General features: G+C 26.7%; 1 protein-coding gene across 1 annotated transcript; it reads right to left on the bottom strand.

Annotated features, from left to right (window-relative positions):
- Positions 1–3,051: 3,051 nt before the first annotated feature.
- Positions 3,052–4,960, bottom strand: LOC103498160 (CASP-like protein 4D1). The gene is made up of 3 exons (XM_051089675.1): positions 4,710–4,960; positions 4,489–4,609; positions 3,052–3,477 (listed from the first exon to the last, which is right to left on the bottom strand). The coding sequence occupies exons 1-3, from the start codon at positions 4,868–4,870 to the stop codon at positions 3,265–3,267; spliced, it is 495 nt and encodes a 164-aa protein (XP_050945632.1). The 5' UTR covers positions 4,871–4,960; the 3' UTR covers positions 3,052–3,264.
- Positions 4,961–17,352: the final 12,392 nt, after the last annotated feature.

The raw sequence follows: 17,352 nt of genomic DNA on the forward strand, positions 1-17,352 counted from the left end.
ATAGGGTCGAGCTAGAATTTTATTTTTTAGAGTTTTATTTCTACATACTTTTATTTATTTAAAATGTTAATGAGCATTTGAGGTTTTCAGTTAAAGTTAGTGTTATTTTTCATTTTGGTTAAGAAAATTTTATTTTCTTTTAGTAGTAATGACCTCAACTTAGTATAAAGAGTTGGGTCATTACATCTTAAAATTCTAAGTTGGAGATATATGGATATCCATGAAGGAAAGGGCCATATAAAACAATTAAATTTGAAATGTATCAAGACCACAGATCTTTGTCACGGTAGATTCTAGCTTGTTTGGGATATCCTTGCTTTCCTCAGTCTTGATATTTACATATTGTCTTCTAAGCTGAGTAAGAGAATCTCCAACTTTCATCAATATTCATGTATAATTGCGTAAAGAACAAAACATGTACTTCTTCTCGAACAAGATTATGTTCTTTCTTCCCCTCCCTCCCTCCTCTTGAAGCATGATTATTCATTTCATATTTTATATTCTACTGGTTATTTATTCACCATATACCCTTGAATGTAGCTCTAGTCGTATGGATTTTAATTTACTAAATAGATAGATTTGTGGGGCTTTCATCATGTTAAGTCACCTATTTATCTGCTAATCTTTATTTTGACTAGTTTATTTCTACAAAAATGCTTCAGAGGGAGAAACATCTCTGAAGCTGCACGTTTTAGAGTGCAAGAGCAATTTCATGATACGTAAGGAAAACATTGTGAGAAAGTTGATAGGTAGAACTTAATATCTTTATATGATTGTTCTTAGAATGTAAACAGTCCTTTTCCTTTCCTTACTGCCTTCCATTTCAATCGAGTTCCTCTAGTTTTCTTGACGTTATTTGTTTAGTGAATAATAACAATTGTAGATATTGATTTTTAATCTTATCATTGATATATACACAGTTACCAATGTATAAAATTAATTATTCATTTAGTTTTTGTTCATAATTTTTTTGTAGGTTGATAAAAGATCAATTGTACACAACCCAAAAATACCACAAAAAGCACTTAAAACCCTATTAAAAATCCAGACTTTTAATAGCGTGGAGTGTCATGACTTTTGGTAAAACACTATAAAATTTCTACGTACGATAGCGTTTTTAGCAAGCTATCGTAGACCTTTTTTCCTGTCATATATGATCTACACCCTATTTTCATAAATTTGTTTAATATACTATATATATAGTCTTAGTGTGACATGTATTTTTCATATAACTAATTTGAATTAAAATAAACAAATTTTTGATTTGTTCCTTTTTTTTTTTTGAAAAAAAATTACAAAACCAGGGAAGGGTACGTATATACATAAATGGAAACTATTTATAACTTATTTTCTATTTTCAAATATATGTTTAAAATTAGGGAAAATATCAATTTAATAACACCTAAATTTTAGGGTTGTATCAATTTATAAACCTTGAAGTTTGGAAGTTTAACAATGCGGAAAATTGAACCCGGGAACTTTCGAGACTACTGTTGGGCAATTCTTTACCCATATTTTAGTAGCTTATTATGAACTCATAGTGTATATATATTCATTATTTTTGATATTTTCATACAGAATCTGATGGTAGACTCCATTATGAACCCAACGCAATGAAAAGCACTTAAAACGGAGTTCGAACGAAGAAGATAGGACAAGTTGAATATCAAGAGCATTTTGGTAAATAAGTTGAAAGCTCTTTAACACGTGTCGTCCACTCATTCACACGTACAATCAACCTCGAAGGCAAGAGTTTGAATCCCATCGGCCGCGATTTGTTTCTTCAACAATTTCTTGCATGGCATTTTCGTAATATTTTCGAACTTGTCCAACCACGTGTCGACGTCTGATCTGCGCGCTCCACCCCCACGTCGTCCGTTCGAATCTGAAATGACACGAAAGTTTTTGGATTTTCCGAGAATGCTTAATTCTTTGACAAATTCTTGACTCTTGGATAAATTTTGTTCAAAGTTTGATTGAGATTGATAGATTTTCTTTGACTTTTATTGAATTGTGTTGAATATATCATTTCTCTTGGCCAAATTAACTTTCTTGAACAGGCCAATTTGTGATTAATTGCAAACTATGCAATATGCCCTCTCTTTCTGAATTTAAAGTAAACTTGTAGATTGATAATTTTGTTTCAAGCATCATTTCTTTAGTATTATTATAATAGGCAATCTTTTATTTTGCTAAAAATCCTTGGAATAAAGATTCATCTCTCCCTAATTCTTGTTGAACAAATGATGTATAATTGAAGCAATTTCTCTTGTGCACATTTGCTTAATTCTTGGTATGTAAAAGCTATGAATCTTAAGAAACTCAATATTGATGCTCAAGCAAATTGATCCCCAGATTCATTTGATCAAGAACTCTTTTGCCTCTCAATTCTTTCTTGCATTTTTCTTTTCCAATGATAAATGAACTATCAATGCCCTACACTCTTATCTCTCTTTAATCATTTGAGTTAGTTCTTTATATATTCATTACCTTGGGTCGAAAACAACTATAAATTACTTTGTCTCTTTCTTGCCTAAATACAATTGTTTAATTTTCTTGAATATTCTTTTAATGCTTTTCTTAAGTGTTTTTAACAATCTCTTTTAAGTGGAAATTCAAGATTAGTTCTTCATCCCTCCATTGTCTTGGGTTGGACACCCTAACTTACTGGTACACTACCATATTAGTAAGCAGGGGTTTTACAAATTACTTTTGTCAAGATAAAAATTGGTAAGCCTTCTACTCTTATTTGTATTCTTTTCAATAGCATCTATCATTTCATCACACATATTATTGCATGTTTAGATATTAAGCGACCTTACCAATATAATTTGTTATACACTTTCTTTCCCCTCGTTAACCACCCACCCACCTAAATGCCGTCTTCACCCAATTGACCCAAACACTTAAATTGATGAGTGAAAACAAATTCAATTGAATCACCTAACAAAAGGCAGAGACTAATTTGATAGTTATATTTTTCTTTCTTGAGTTTAACGTGTTAGGTAAAAATTTGAATCTCTAACTAGAATATGGTAGAGAAGGCAATTATGAGACATCAAGAACTCTGTTAATTTGAAAGTTAGAAAATCAAATATTAAAAAGGAGGATACGTTAAGTACACACTAGTCAATAAATTAATGCACTTCCATAACACTTAAAAAAAGAAAAAAGAAAAAGAAAAATGTCTAACACAATTAAACAAATTGAAGAGGTTTAATTTAAAGATGACAGAGAGAGAAGTTTAGAAGAAATGATTATGAATCAAACAGGCTTTCTAATGAGAGCCAAAGAAGAGAGAACTGAAACAATGGCAGAACAGATAAATGCAAGGAGAAGAATAGCAGATCCAGCATTGCCTTTGTCAAAAAATGAGTTGTAATAATCGTCCTCAAGCAGCAGTTTAACATTCACTCTCAAGTCGATCCCCGCTCCTAGTCCCGCTGATGCGGCCGATAATAAAAGGTACGCTAACAACTGCACGTACAAAAACATCAAAACATCTAAACCAGTTGATAATAAGAAAAATTACATGTCTATATCTTATAAAAGTTGGGAGGTGGAATGTATCCATCCTCAATAGGAACCACTAGTTGAAAATTTGTGAGGTTTCACCATATTTTTACTGATAGCGCTGTTTACCAAGTAAAATTCCTATTGTGTGTCCCTAAATCTAATATTTCAAACCAACAAAAAGGTCACCACGAACCCAGCTCGAGCATTTATTTCTTGTTCTCTTTTTCGTTTTCTTCTATGATATTGTTCTTTTCTTTCTTTTTTCCTCCATATCTCAAACGTAAAATCCATGTAACTAAAGCAAAATCTAATTAACTCTATTGGAAAGATTAACAAAAGGAAAATGACAGGGACAACTCAAACTCACGAGGGTTGGGTCGTTATTGAGTTTATGTTCTATTATTTGCTTGGGTGGAGTTTTCTTTCTTGGGTTGACTAACTTTTTAAGGGTTGACCCAACTAAACCTAAATTATTTATATTTTAAATATTAAAAAAGATTTTTCAAAAATAAAAAACAGTTTCTATACTCAATAGAAAAAATCATAAAAGGTAATATTTATTGTACTTGATTTTTCTATGAAATGCTAATATATTTTGTCAATTTTCTATATTTGAAAATTTCTCTAAAAAGTATGTTGTTTACTTTGAGATCGATAAATTCGTAAATTTTTAATTATTTTCTTTTATAAATATGTCTTTATTTAAAATTTGTAATAATTATCATGTATATTAGATATTTAACATTTGAGTTGTATGAAATTTTAATTATAAGACACATGCTTTAATGTAGATGAATTTAAGAATTAAAAAAAAAAACCCTACAACCAAATTAAGTTGGGTTAAAAACTTTGGAGATTTTCAAAATATTTGGGCTGATCTAGAACAAATTGTACTTAATCCAAACCATTTAATTAATTGAAGTGTAGTGAGAAAGTGAAAGAAAGTTAGAATGAAAAGAGTATGATGATCACCTGATCGCTGAACACATAGAAAAGTGGAGTTCCCTCGCCCTTAGTAACAAGATGGTAAATGTTGAAAGCAATTTGAAGGAGACTTAAAGCACCTCCTATAACAGTAACTGCTATCAAATACCTGTGACACATTTAAATTCAAACCACGCTTAATTAATTACAACATAATAATAATAATAATAACAATAAAACAAAAAAAAAAAAAGAAATAAAGGACTTACCTATACGAATTAAAATCACTAAAATCAACTTTTTTTTCGAGCTCAGTCCCTTTGAAAGCAGTTTTAGAGTTGGTAGCAACAATTAAGAGAGAAATAAATATGAAAATAAAGGTTAAAATTCTCAAAATAAGAGAAGCAATTCTTAAACCCTTTGAAGCCATTCTTTTCCTTCTTTTCTCAGAAATTTTTATGAAGTTTTTAGCAGAAATATTCAATGCCCTTTTGCTTCTATATATATGTGTGTGTATAAAACCATGTGAAGATATCTAAAGAAACAGCCTAGACACAAACTTGTCTTTTCTAGGCTAATTTTTTAAATTAATTATGTTATGATATCATTATTTTTTTTTAAAAAAAAACATGCAAGTTGTAGAATTATATTACAAAACTAGGGGAGTATATATTTGTATACACGTTAATGGAAACTATGATCTAAACCCTATTTTCATTTCATTCATTTTTTAACCGACTATATAGTCTTGGTATGACATGCATTTTTTATATAACTAATTTGAATTATAATAAGCAAATTGTTGATTTGTTCCTTTTTTTATTTTTAGAAAAAAAAATTACAAAAAGCTAAGGGAGGGTCTATGTCTACATTAATGGAAACTATTTATAACCTATTTTCTATGACATTTTTTAAATATATTTTTAAAATAGGGCAAATATCAATCTAATACCACCTATACTTTGGGGTTGTATCGATTTATAAATCTTGAAGTTTAGAGGATGTGTGAATTAATTCAACCATTTAAATTCTCTACTATGACTTTTTCTTTCTTCTTCTTCTTTTTTTTTTTTTTGTAAACATTGTGCAAATATTTGTAATTTTTTGAATTAAATATCTAAACTTAGCTTAAATAAACGAATTAATTTAGATTCTATATTAAGATTTATTTAAAAACTGTCCATATTCAAATTACACTACCGGTTTTGTTAAATTGACATTTGTAAAAGTTTACACGTATAAGAATTTATGTTTTGACAATTTTCAAATATAATCTTTAATAGAGGTTTTAAATCGATTCACTTAGAACGATTTATAAGTTTAATTAAAAAAACATAATTAAAAAAACATAAATATTTTTCATGATATTTTCAAACTAAAACTCAAATGGTATGTGTAACTTGATAGACTTAATTATAACAAGTCAAATTCAAATTAATATACTTATAAAAGTTCAGAATTTAAATGGATACAATCCTCAAAATTTATGATACAATCCTTTAAAATTATGGTTTAAATTAATATAATTATTAGTTTAAGATCTAAATGAATAGATACAACTTAATGTTTTAAGAATTTATTGATATTTTTCCAACAAAGAGTAATGTAAATATCATTTAGATATGACAATATTACAAAACTAATGTTTAAAAGTAAATTACTTTAAAATGTAGAATAAATTTGCTATATTTTAAAATCAAATTACTTGAGAAAAACATTAATCTTTTTACCATATATATTAAATTTCTTTTCTTTTTTCTTATAGAACAAATGGCATTTATGTTAATAGTTTATCCTTTAAATAAGTAATATTATTGGTCAATGTTGAGCGTTTCAATAGGATTTTAAAATTCCAAAGTCAAACGCTCTTAGGCAGATTGTTTACGCAAATAAGTCAACCCAACTTGCTAATTCTTTGTTAGAATATATAAATATTAACCTCTAATTAAATAATAATAAAAAATGATGCAATTTGTTCTTAATTATTATTTTGTGACATTTATATGTAAGAATTAGGCAAACAAAAACCGGATTTAGCGCCATGGAAGGTGATATGTACATTATTAGATAAGATTTAGAAACAGTAATGAAAAATAACTTAATTTCAAAATAGAGAAAAATAAATTTTTCCCGAGATTTGGATATAATATTTCTTTGTTCTCTACATTTTAAAATTTACAATATTTTATATTAAAATTGCATCATATTGATAAAAATGTTAAAAAAAACAGTCCATAACATCTTTTTTTTTCAAACGCCCTTTTTTTTATATAACAAGTATCAAAATTTTAATTCACTCTCAATGTTTCATAATGTATTAACATTTTTTTTAGCAAACTATTTAAATTTCATAGAAAAACATTACTAAAAGACAAAATTCATTACACTCGATTTTTCGTAAATATTTTGTCATTTTGTCTATTTTTAACAACTTTTCATTTTTTTATCAATAATAAAATGCTAAATTTTCATAAATATAACAAACTATTAAAATATTTACGGTCGTGTAACAAAGCCCATATAGTAGCCATTTAAAAAATATTATAGGTTTGTCTTTCTGTTTTCTTTTGATTTTTTCTATCGTCTTTCTTTCTTTTTTTTTTCTACTGCGATTTCTTTCCATTGTCTTTCTTCTTTTCCTCCTCTTCTTTTTACCTCATTTAGATTTGGGTAACCAAATATGATTTCTTTATATCGTCTTTCTTCTTTTTCTTCTTTCTTTCTCTACGGTTTTTCTTCTTTTCCTCCTCTTTTTTTTACCTCGTTTAGATTAGAGTAACCAAATCTAAAAGATCATGTATAAAGAATCTTGAGAAAATTATTTAGATTGAAGTAGTCAAATCTAAACAATCGTGTACCAAAAGAATTAAAAAATATATTGATTAGCAAAATCTAAACGATCATGTACTAGAGAATAAACAAATCTAAACGATCGTGTACCAAAAGAATCTTAAAAATTTCCGTTTAGCCAAATCTAAACGACCAAATCTAAATGATCATTTAACCAAATTAAATGATATAATTGAAAAAAATAAATCGTTTAGATTTGGCTATCCAAATCTAAACAACCAAACCTAAATGTACTAAACAATAGTCAAATCTAAACGATCCTGTATTATGTGTTTTGTTGATAGCGTGGTTCATGGGTCATTTTTAGTATTTTCCATTGTAGACATGTGGATTTTTTCCGTTTTCAGAATTGTTCATCACTTTGTTATATATATTTTTTAAAAGGCCACTAATAACATTAATTAGTAGACATTAATATTAAAGACTAAAGTGAATATTTATCGAAAAACTAAATTTAAAAGTATAAAAACTAAAATTGAAATAAAATTCAAATCTAAAATATAATGTTATGTAATATATTTTAAAATTTAAGGAATAAATAAAAATCAAAATAATAGTATTTTAGAATTGAAAAGATATATATTTATTGATTTGAACTATCGTCTAAGACTTTATCTAAAAGTCTTAGAAAATTGACTTTCTCAAATTTCAAATTTATCGTAAAAGAATGGAGTGAAAAAAACAAAACAACAAATTACTTCAAATGTGGCTACCGGAAGGTGTGATGTGAACAAATGTAATGCTCCAAGTTCAGAAGGGGGTCGAGACATAAATGAACCGATATCACATCTGAATGAGAGAGATATCAAGGACATGAAAGTAAGGTTAATAAAGATTTGAAAGAATTAAAAGTTACTACCTATAACAAGTTAACTTTCTGTTTTTGTGGTTCGATCATAGGAACTTCAAAGTTAAACTTGTTTAGTTTGGAGTAATTCTATGTTTGGTGACCTCTTGAGAATTTTTCTAAGATGCATGTAAGTGAAGACAAAACATTTTGAAAGAACAGTCAAGATGATGTTACCAGGTTTAGGGAATGATTTCGAATCCTGGTACTTTGTTCCATTTTCTCGTTTCTCATTTCTTCTTTTCGAGAACAAAAAGAACGCGTTTATACTTTTAAAGAAATAGAAACATAAGTTTGATAACTATAAATTTTATATTTTTTTTATAACTATCGTCTTTCTTGTTTCTTAAAAGAAAACATAAATATAAATTTGTTTGATAATCACTTATTACTTCTTGTTTTTTGTGTTATTTTTCCTAAAATTTTCGTTTATCTTTTTAGTTTAAATATAATTTAATTATTTAAAAAATACAAAATATATAGAATTCATTCAAATGTAAAAAAAATATTATAAAATATTAACATTATCAAATATACTCATAAATCTCATTGTAAAATTAATAACTATAATACAATAAATTTTATTAATCATATGTTAAAATTTGAATTGAAATATCATATGATCATTCAATTCATTGATTTAAATTCAACTCAATTATATTATTATGTTGGTGATAAAATATTAAAGATGACCTAAGTGAATATTATTTTAATAAAAAGATTATATAATCTAAAGTTCTTACTAATTCTAAAGGAACTAATTAAAATAATAAATATAAACATGTCTCCCTATCTATAAACCAACTAACAATTATAAAAAATTATAGAAAATGGAAATTACATAGAATGAGAATAGAATTGGGAGAAACTACGTGCTTTCTATAGTTTCTTGAATTTTACCCAATTTCGGAAATGGTTATCAGGCATGCTTGTTTTAAATAGAAACATAAACAAATTGTCCAATTTTGAGAAATTTTCCCTTAAATTTTTTAAACAATTATCAAACACTTTGTTTCTTGAAAAATGAAAAACAAAAACAGGACACAGGAACATAATTAACCGGGCCCTAAAATTTCAATTCTATCTAATATATATTTAAATCTTTGATTTTATTTTTAATAAACACTTGAATATTCTTCTATATTTTTTTCTAATAAACCTTTGACATCTATCCAACGTTAATTTTTTAAATCTTTTTACAATTTCACTACACAAAATTGAAAGCTTAGAATAGATATAAGTTAGAAAAAACAATTTAATATTAATAGGTTGGGTTTATTTTAAATTTGTATAAACATGTTAAAATTCATTATCCATTCGATATTTTCAAAAAACAATAGAGACGACGAATTTTCTTTACAAACTATTTGTTGTTGCACTTCGGTCTTCAATGCAAAAAATCGTCCAAGTTCGACAAATAATGATGAAAGAAACGAGGCAGAAACTGAATGGATTGTTAAAGGAACAAAGACTGCAAAACAGAAACTGGATTAGTGAAAGGCTGAGACGCGGAACATGCTCTCTTTAAGACGTTTCGCGGCTCTGCTCTGAATCGTGCAAACAGAATTATGTCTCGTCGTCCCCAGGATAAAACAGCCCTTTTTTCGTCAATTAGTTTTGCACAGAAACTAATTGGAACCGAAACACTAAAAAAAGAACAGCTCGGAAAACTTTTAAGAGAATGAGAAATTGAGAGAAGATTGTTTTTGTTATGTTGTGAGAATGAGAGTGAGGGATCTATTGGTGGAGGATTAGTAACGGTCAAAAGAAATTAATTTTGAAACGTTACAAATTTATTATAATAAAACTTTAACGGTTAAAAAATTAATTTTGTAACGTTTAACGGTTAAATACTTAATTTGTAATAAACGTTTCATAATTCCTTATAATTTTTCATCCAATACTATTGTATATACCAAGTCTTTCTCTCTCTTTTTCTTCTTTATATGATGTAGTTATATGCCAAGTCTTGTATGCAATGAATATTAGAAAAGAAAATACAAAGTCAAGTCTCTTGAAAGAAAAACAAGAAAAAATTAAAAAAATAAAATACAAAGTCAATTGTCTCTAATTTATATATATAATACTTGTACACTTTGCCTCAATTAGTGAAAGATTCTTCCAATTTGATCGAATACTCTTCCCTTTGGAAAATAAAAAATCTAAAATTGCGAAAGATTCCTTCATGAATTTTAGCATGAAAAAAAAAAAGAACATTTGAACAAAAAATGAAATAGGGTTGAGACTTTAAGAAAGCTAAGATTAAATTATAACCCAAAAAGAAAAGAAAAACTTAATCAATTATCTACATTTTCAGAATTAGTGAAAAAAAAAAACAATTGTAAAGTGTGGATGTGAATCGTTTACTTTAGGGTTAAAAAAGGAGGATGAAATCCCTAATTCAACGTGCTCAATCGGTTCCTCGGCCGGAAATGGTGGACAACTCGTTTCTTTTTTGCATTGCAAGTGGTCTTTGAATCCTATTTTATTCCCCCCTTCGATTTCTAAACTTTGACTCAGTCTCTCATCAATCATCTTAAATAAATTCAACTATTTTTTCTTGTTTTATTTCTTTTTTAAGATGTTAAAACAAGTACACTTGGGCAGAAAATAACAACGAAGAAGGAAGTCAAATCTTTGAAACAACAAAACAGAAACGGAGACATAAATACAACGAAGGAACAACGAACAGAACCTGCAAATGGAAACTTATTAAAAAAAAAAGGACGTTGAGTCACGAATCACAATTTCTTTAAGTTAGTTATGGGACTCTGTCTTTCTGTGCAAGAAGTTTGAAAATTTTCATGACATTTCTAGGATAAAACAGTCTAAATATTGTCTATTTCGATTTGAAATTACATCAAAACTAATCATAATATTAACCCCCACCGTTGAATTGTGCTTGGAAATTAAGACAATAAGAAGAGGAGAGAGTGTTTGAAATATAATAAATTATAGGGCTAATAAGAAAAATAGTAAAATATATTGTTTACTTTTGACAAATGACAAAAAAAAAAAACTGCAGGAACAATGTCTTAAATGAACAAAAGTTGAATCATAAAATATAATTATTGGAGAAACCATAAATATCCTATAATTAAAATCAAACTCTCGATACACACCTATCACCATCAAAGCTCCACATAGTTTCTGCCGTCGTTTCATATCTTCTTCAAATCGTGCGAGTTCACGCATTCAAACGTTTAGGCAGAAAGATTGGAGATAACTTCCAAGCTTCGTCTCCTTCAAATCCTTCCAAGTCTTCATAACCCGCTGCAAAGCCATAGCCAACATCAGGATCTGTCAAACGCTAAAAAAGTCGTTATCGCTTTCGTCGAAACTCCGACGTCTTCCTCTCCATCAGCCGCAATTTTGTCATTTCTTGTTTGCAAGAAAAACTCTCCCTCTCACTGTGTTTATCTCTTGCATCAATCTGCCCCCTCTCTGGATCTCTTTTTCTTTTCTCAAATAAACCTAAAAGAAGATTCAAATAATTGCAAAAATACGTTTGAGGTATAATTACAATTCTAAAATCTAACTTCAAATTGTTATTAAAAATATATATTATGTATTATTTAATAAATTACTTAAGATATAAAAAAATTGAAAATCTTATATTTATATTTGGCATTAATTTATGGGAGGATCTAAAATTTAAATTCAAATTTATTTAATATATATTATGTATTATTTAATAAATTATTTAAAATATAATAATGCTTAAAATCTTGTATATATATTTGTCATTATTATAGGGAGGTTGTTGAAATCTTGTCCAGCAACAAAATAGCAGATTTAGTTAAGATTTACCAAATTTGATGGTTGTTTGCAAAATATATTGTCTTCATGCTATTTCCAATATCCTCTCTCATTTTTTTAGCTATTCAATTTCAAATACATTGTATTTGGAATATATGGATTATCCTTTACCTAGGGGAATAATACTATATCTTGATGACTAATTTTTTTTACCTTTTTGTGTGTGTCCTAAATCTGTTGTTTATAATATCATTCATACTCGACATATACTATGTTTGGAAAATCTTAATTCTATTGGTCATTATAAAGTTCGATTAGTTAAACAACCGTGATTATGATCACATAACACTATTTAGGAAAATTGTTCTTATTCTTGGTTTTGTAACAAAATGATCTTAATGTTAAGTTTTTTGGATTAGAAAAGTATATACAAAGGCGGATTTATTAAATGGCCAGGGGAGGCACGTGGTCCCCTTCACATCATCGATTTTTGTATTTTAATATTAATTTTGAAGTGTCAAATTAAAATATATACTAAATAAAGTTTTATTTTAACTAAATTTTGGTTTTGCTGTATTGGTTATGCCCCCACGTTATAACGCTGAGGTTTAGAGTTCAATGATTTCCTAAAATGAAGATACTTTTTTAAAAAGAGAAAAAAAAAGGGCTCTTGCAAATTTAGCAAAATTAGTTTGATAAATTAGATCCATAGTACACCACTTTTAGATTTGCAAAAATAGCAAAATTCAAGCTCAGCCCACATTTGAAAAATGAAAAATTACAAATCTACCCACTAGAATTATCAACATTTTCACGCTTCACTTGATGTGTTGTTGATACACTCGATGTGTGGTTGATATACTTGATGTGTTGTTGATACACTTGTTATGCTTTGCTGATACACTCGATGAATTAAATAATACTTGATACACATCATTGGTTTGATACACTTGATATGTTGTTGATATATTTGTTAAACTTTGAAAATACACTTAATCAATTAAGGACACTTGATGCACTATGCATGATACATTACATTATCGATACACTTAATTAGGTTTAATACACTTAATAAGTTTGATACACTTAATACACTACTGATAAACATTTTATACTTTCACCGATACACTCAACAAATTTAATACACTTGATGCAGTTCATATGTTTGATATCCTTGATGTACTGTTGGTATATTTTCTATATCTACCGATATGCTCGATTGATTAAAATACACTTGATACACTTGAGATTCTGATGATACACTTAATATACTCCACTAGTACATTTTGATACATATTATATGTTTGCTACACTAAGTTACATCATTTATATACTTAATAATACTACATTGAATTGCATAAAATTTGAAAAAAAAATGAAAATCATGTAGTAAGTATATCAACCAACTAATACATATAATATAAGTACATCACAACACTAATATACAAAATTGATACAAAGTGGGAGAAGAAATAATGATTGGGGCCTTAAAAAGTGGGAGAGGAAATATGAGATGATTAGGACATTAAAAACGGGAAAAGAAATAGATTATTGAATGGTAGTTTGAGAATAATAAAATATTTAAGATGAAATGTATTTCAAAAAATGAGAATGTTGTCGTGTTTCAAAGTAACCATTTGAAAGAAGTTTGAAGAAATAACCTAGATTTAACAAAAAATAATGATCGAAAATCTGGATAAAAAATTGTGAAAAAAAAAAGAAGGAGATAAAGATACCGAAAACGGAGATTGAATGATAATAATAATAATAATAATAATTATTATTATTATTATTATTATTTTTGGGAGAACCTATAGAAAACTAACAAAAAAATAGGACCGGAGAAAAACATACATTTTTTATTTTTAGATTAATTTTTTATTATGAATACAAATATGATATAGAGGTTTACAAAAAAGAAGAAGACAAAGTGGAAGATAAAGCATCAAAGTGAGATAATCAATAAAGAGAGAAGAATGTATGAGGGCAGTTTGGGAATAATAAAAATTTTAAAGTAGAAATTATATTCAAAATATTTTAGAGATCAAAATTTGTCTTATTTGCAAAATTTAAAAAGTATGTGCCATAATTGCTAAAAGCTATTCTTATAGTGCTACCCAATACAATTTTCGAAAAAGAAAACCAAACTAAGATAAAACCCTAACTTATTTCCTAGCCATCATTTGTTATCTAACAAATATTTAGAAAAAAAATACAACAAAATCGGTGATCTAAATTTTCACTCTCCAATGATATTCCATGAAAAATGTACTATTCTTTTTTTTCTTTTGTCTTTTTTCTTTTTTAATACAATTTTTCAATTCGCATATTTAAATTACAAAAAAATCATGTGAAAATTGTCGGTATTTCTTTATTGCTATAAATGTAGTGAATGTTATTGGAGCATCAGTGAAACATCGAGATATTTTTTTAACATTTTTAATGTGTTTATTATATAGTGCCTGGTGCCTCCCCTATATAAAATTTCTGGATCCACCACTAATTATATGAGCAAATAAATATTAATATATATGTGTTGATGATATAGAACAAATAATTTATCACATTATTTAAAAGCATAAATTACAATATAAATTGTGTGAGCAACATATATTATACATTCTGTCAAATACTGTGGATCTAATATGGAAATAATAATATTGATGGAAAGAATAATATTGTCATGTAGTATGTACAAATAAACTATAACTATGTGGAAACTCAACGCAATCAAATCTGACTGATTTAACCAATAAATCGATTTTGTTAAATTTAAAAAAAAAAAGAAAAGAAATAAACAATAAAACAAATAGAACAAAACTATATATATTCAAATGTATACTTTCCTTATATTTTCCAAACAAATAGGTGAATGGAATATATTTATTTACTAACTATAAAAATATTGTTAAGGAGGTCAACGAAATATTTTGGATTAAATTGAATTTATTAACTTTTTGTTAATAAATAAATAAACGTGGATATTCTCAAAACAAATTAAAAACTAATAAAATGTTTTCCTATATCAAACTAAATGGTTGTTATGAAAAAAATACCAAAACTAATAAAATTTGAATTTCAAATTTCAAATTTGCACATTTCTCTCAAGTTTGTTATAAAAAATTAATTCATAAATTTTAAATTCAAATTGTTATTAAAAGCTTGTATTCTATATTATTTAATAAAGTTTTTATAAATATTTTGGAATATAAGTTGTTAAATTTTAAATTATAACAATTTCAATTTTAAAATTTAAAATTTAAATTCAAATTGTTATTAAGAATTTGTCTTTTCCATTATCTGAGAGATATTACGTAAGATTTGAATTCAAATTGATGATTTTAGGGTAAGATATAAAATCTAAATTCAGTATGTATCATGTATTATTTAATAAAGTTTTGATAAATATTATGAAGTATAAAGAATTTGAACCTATTGAATTTATATTTACCACTATTTTAGGATATTATCTAAAATTTGAATTCAAATCATTATTAAACATATCTATTATGAATTTATAGAAATAAATTATAATTAATTGATTTATATCCTAAAAATTCAAAAATCCGGTAGAAATTACAATCATATTTTAGACGATGTTAGAGTGCAATCTTTTCTAGCAAGAAAATATCTTGTTTAGTAATATTTACTAAAATCAAATGTTTTTATAAATACATTGTCTTCATGATTGCCTCATTTCTTAACCTCTCTAAATATATTGTTTATGTAAAAAATAAATTGTCATATAATCAAATATAAAAAAGTCAAAGAAAAGGTATATAATAAAAAACTTTTGAAATTTGCTATTTTTCATGTTCTTATTTACTATTTTGCTATTTAAACGGTTATCTCTCAATTATATTTTAAAGACTCGGTCTGTTTTAATTTATGGTGGTTTTTAATTTCTTGCAATTGACGAAATTCACATCAAAATTCATTCTTTTAATTGGTATGCGATCTCAGCCTCATTTTTCAAGAGTTAGTTATATTAATTTATTAAGGAAGTGGAATAATTTTTTTAATTCTACTTGGCTGACCAATTAAGCACATCATTCTTGAGAAACAAGAAATTGATTTTCTATAACTTTCTCATAATGAAAGAAGAAGATCAATAAAGTGCTTTAGGGGTGGTTTAGTTGAAGGGATTTTTTGTGTGACAGTTGATATTTTACGGTTTTGAACTTTTTGTTTTGTTTATTTTTTTTTTTTTTAAGAATAAGCTATTTCTAAACGTGTTGGAGAGTTTGTCTAAAGGATTTTATTAGATTATTCTTCTTATCTAGATAAGATAATCAAAGGATAAAAAGATTCTCCTTGATTTAAGGAATCTTGTTAATTATCCTTAAAAGAATCAAGATTTATGCATGGAGCGGCCACATCGCCAGTCATTTAATCTTTAATATTTAAAAGGTTTGGAGTCGCCACCAATCACAGTGTGATTGATCACAAAAAAATTGGAGTCGCCACCAAACTAAGCATGAATTGATGATTATATAGGTGGCATGAGAGGCATGTAGAATTTAATATTTATTTCAAAAGATTTTTTATTTACCTCAAGATTATTAAAATATCAAACTTTGATATTTTGATTTCCATCATAAACTTTTAATGAAAAATTACATGTATCTAAAAAATTAATGAATTCCAAAGAAAACACTACTCAGTCTCATTCTAAAATATAAATTTGTTGGTAAATATGACAAATAATACAACCAACAATATATGTTGCCAAATAATACAAGTTGGATAATATCCACATATTCAAAAATAAAATATTGGAAATAATATACTACATTAGAAATATATACAGTTTGAGAAATAATGTTTGGAAAGTAAATAATATATAGCGGTGAAATAAATATTCTGCCATTCAACAAATCTAATCAATCAATATCAAACATAAACATATTTAATAAATAGTAAAAACAACTAAATTAAACCCTAAATTTAACAAATTTAAATCAAATGGCTTAAAGGGTAATTTGATGTAACAATTTTCAAATGACCTAAATCTGACAAAATTAAAACACATAGGAGATTTGATGTGATGGTATTCAAATGACCTAGGTCTAATAAAATTAAAACACCCTAAACCTAACAAAAAAATTAAACACAATAAGCAAATTTGATAGTATTCAATTGGTTTAACCTAACAAAATTAAAACACAAAGCAGAGGCATAATTTAATGAAAAATAAATTCAATTGGTCTAAACTTAACAAAATTAAAACATCCTAAACCTAAAAAAAATTAAACACAGTACAGCCTAGTCAAAATTTGATGCAAGTGGTTTAACCCAACAAAATTAAAATACAAAACAGAGACATAATTTAATGAAAAATAGATTCAATTGGTCTAAACCTAAAAAAATTAAACACAGTACATCCTAGGAAAAATTTGATGGAGGAATAGATTTAATTAGTCTAACCTAACAAAATCAAAGGCTCGTTAAAATCA

This window comes from Cucumis melo, chromosome 9, assembly GCF_025177605.1.
Source record: "Cucumis melo cultivar AY chromosome 9, USDA_Cmelo_AY_1.0, whole genome shotgun sequence".
Classification (NCBI taxonomy): domain Eukaryota; kingdom Viridiplantae; phylum Streptophyta; class Magnoliopsida; order Cucurbitales; family Cucurbitaceae; genus Cucumis; species Cucumis melo.

What these genes read in the sequence shown, in the direction of transcription:
- LOC103498160 (XM_051089675.1), bottom strand. Translation starts at nt 4,870, where the DNA reads ATGGCTTCAAAGGGTTTAAGAATTGCTTCTCTTATTTTGAGAATTTTA. An exon ending in AGTGATTTTAATTCGTATAG is followed by an intron (nt 4,610 to 4,709) that starts GTAAGTCCTTTA and finishes AATGTGTCACAG; the next exon opens with GTATTTGATAGCAGTTACTG. An exon ending in TCTATGTGTTCAGCGATCAG is followed by an intron (nt 3,478 to 4,488) that starts GTGATCATCATA and finishes TTGTACGTGCAG; the next exon opens with TTGTTAGCGTACCTTTTATT.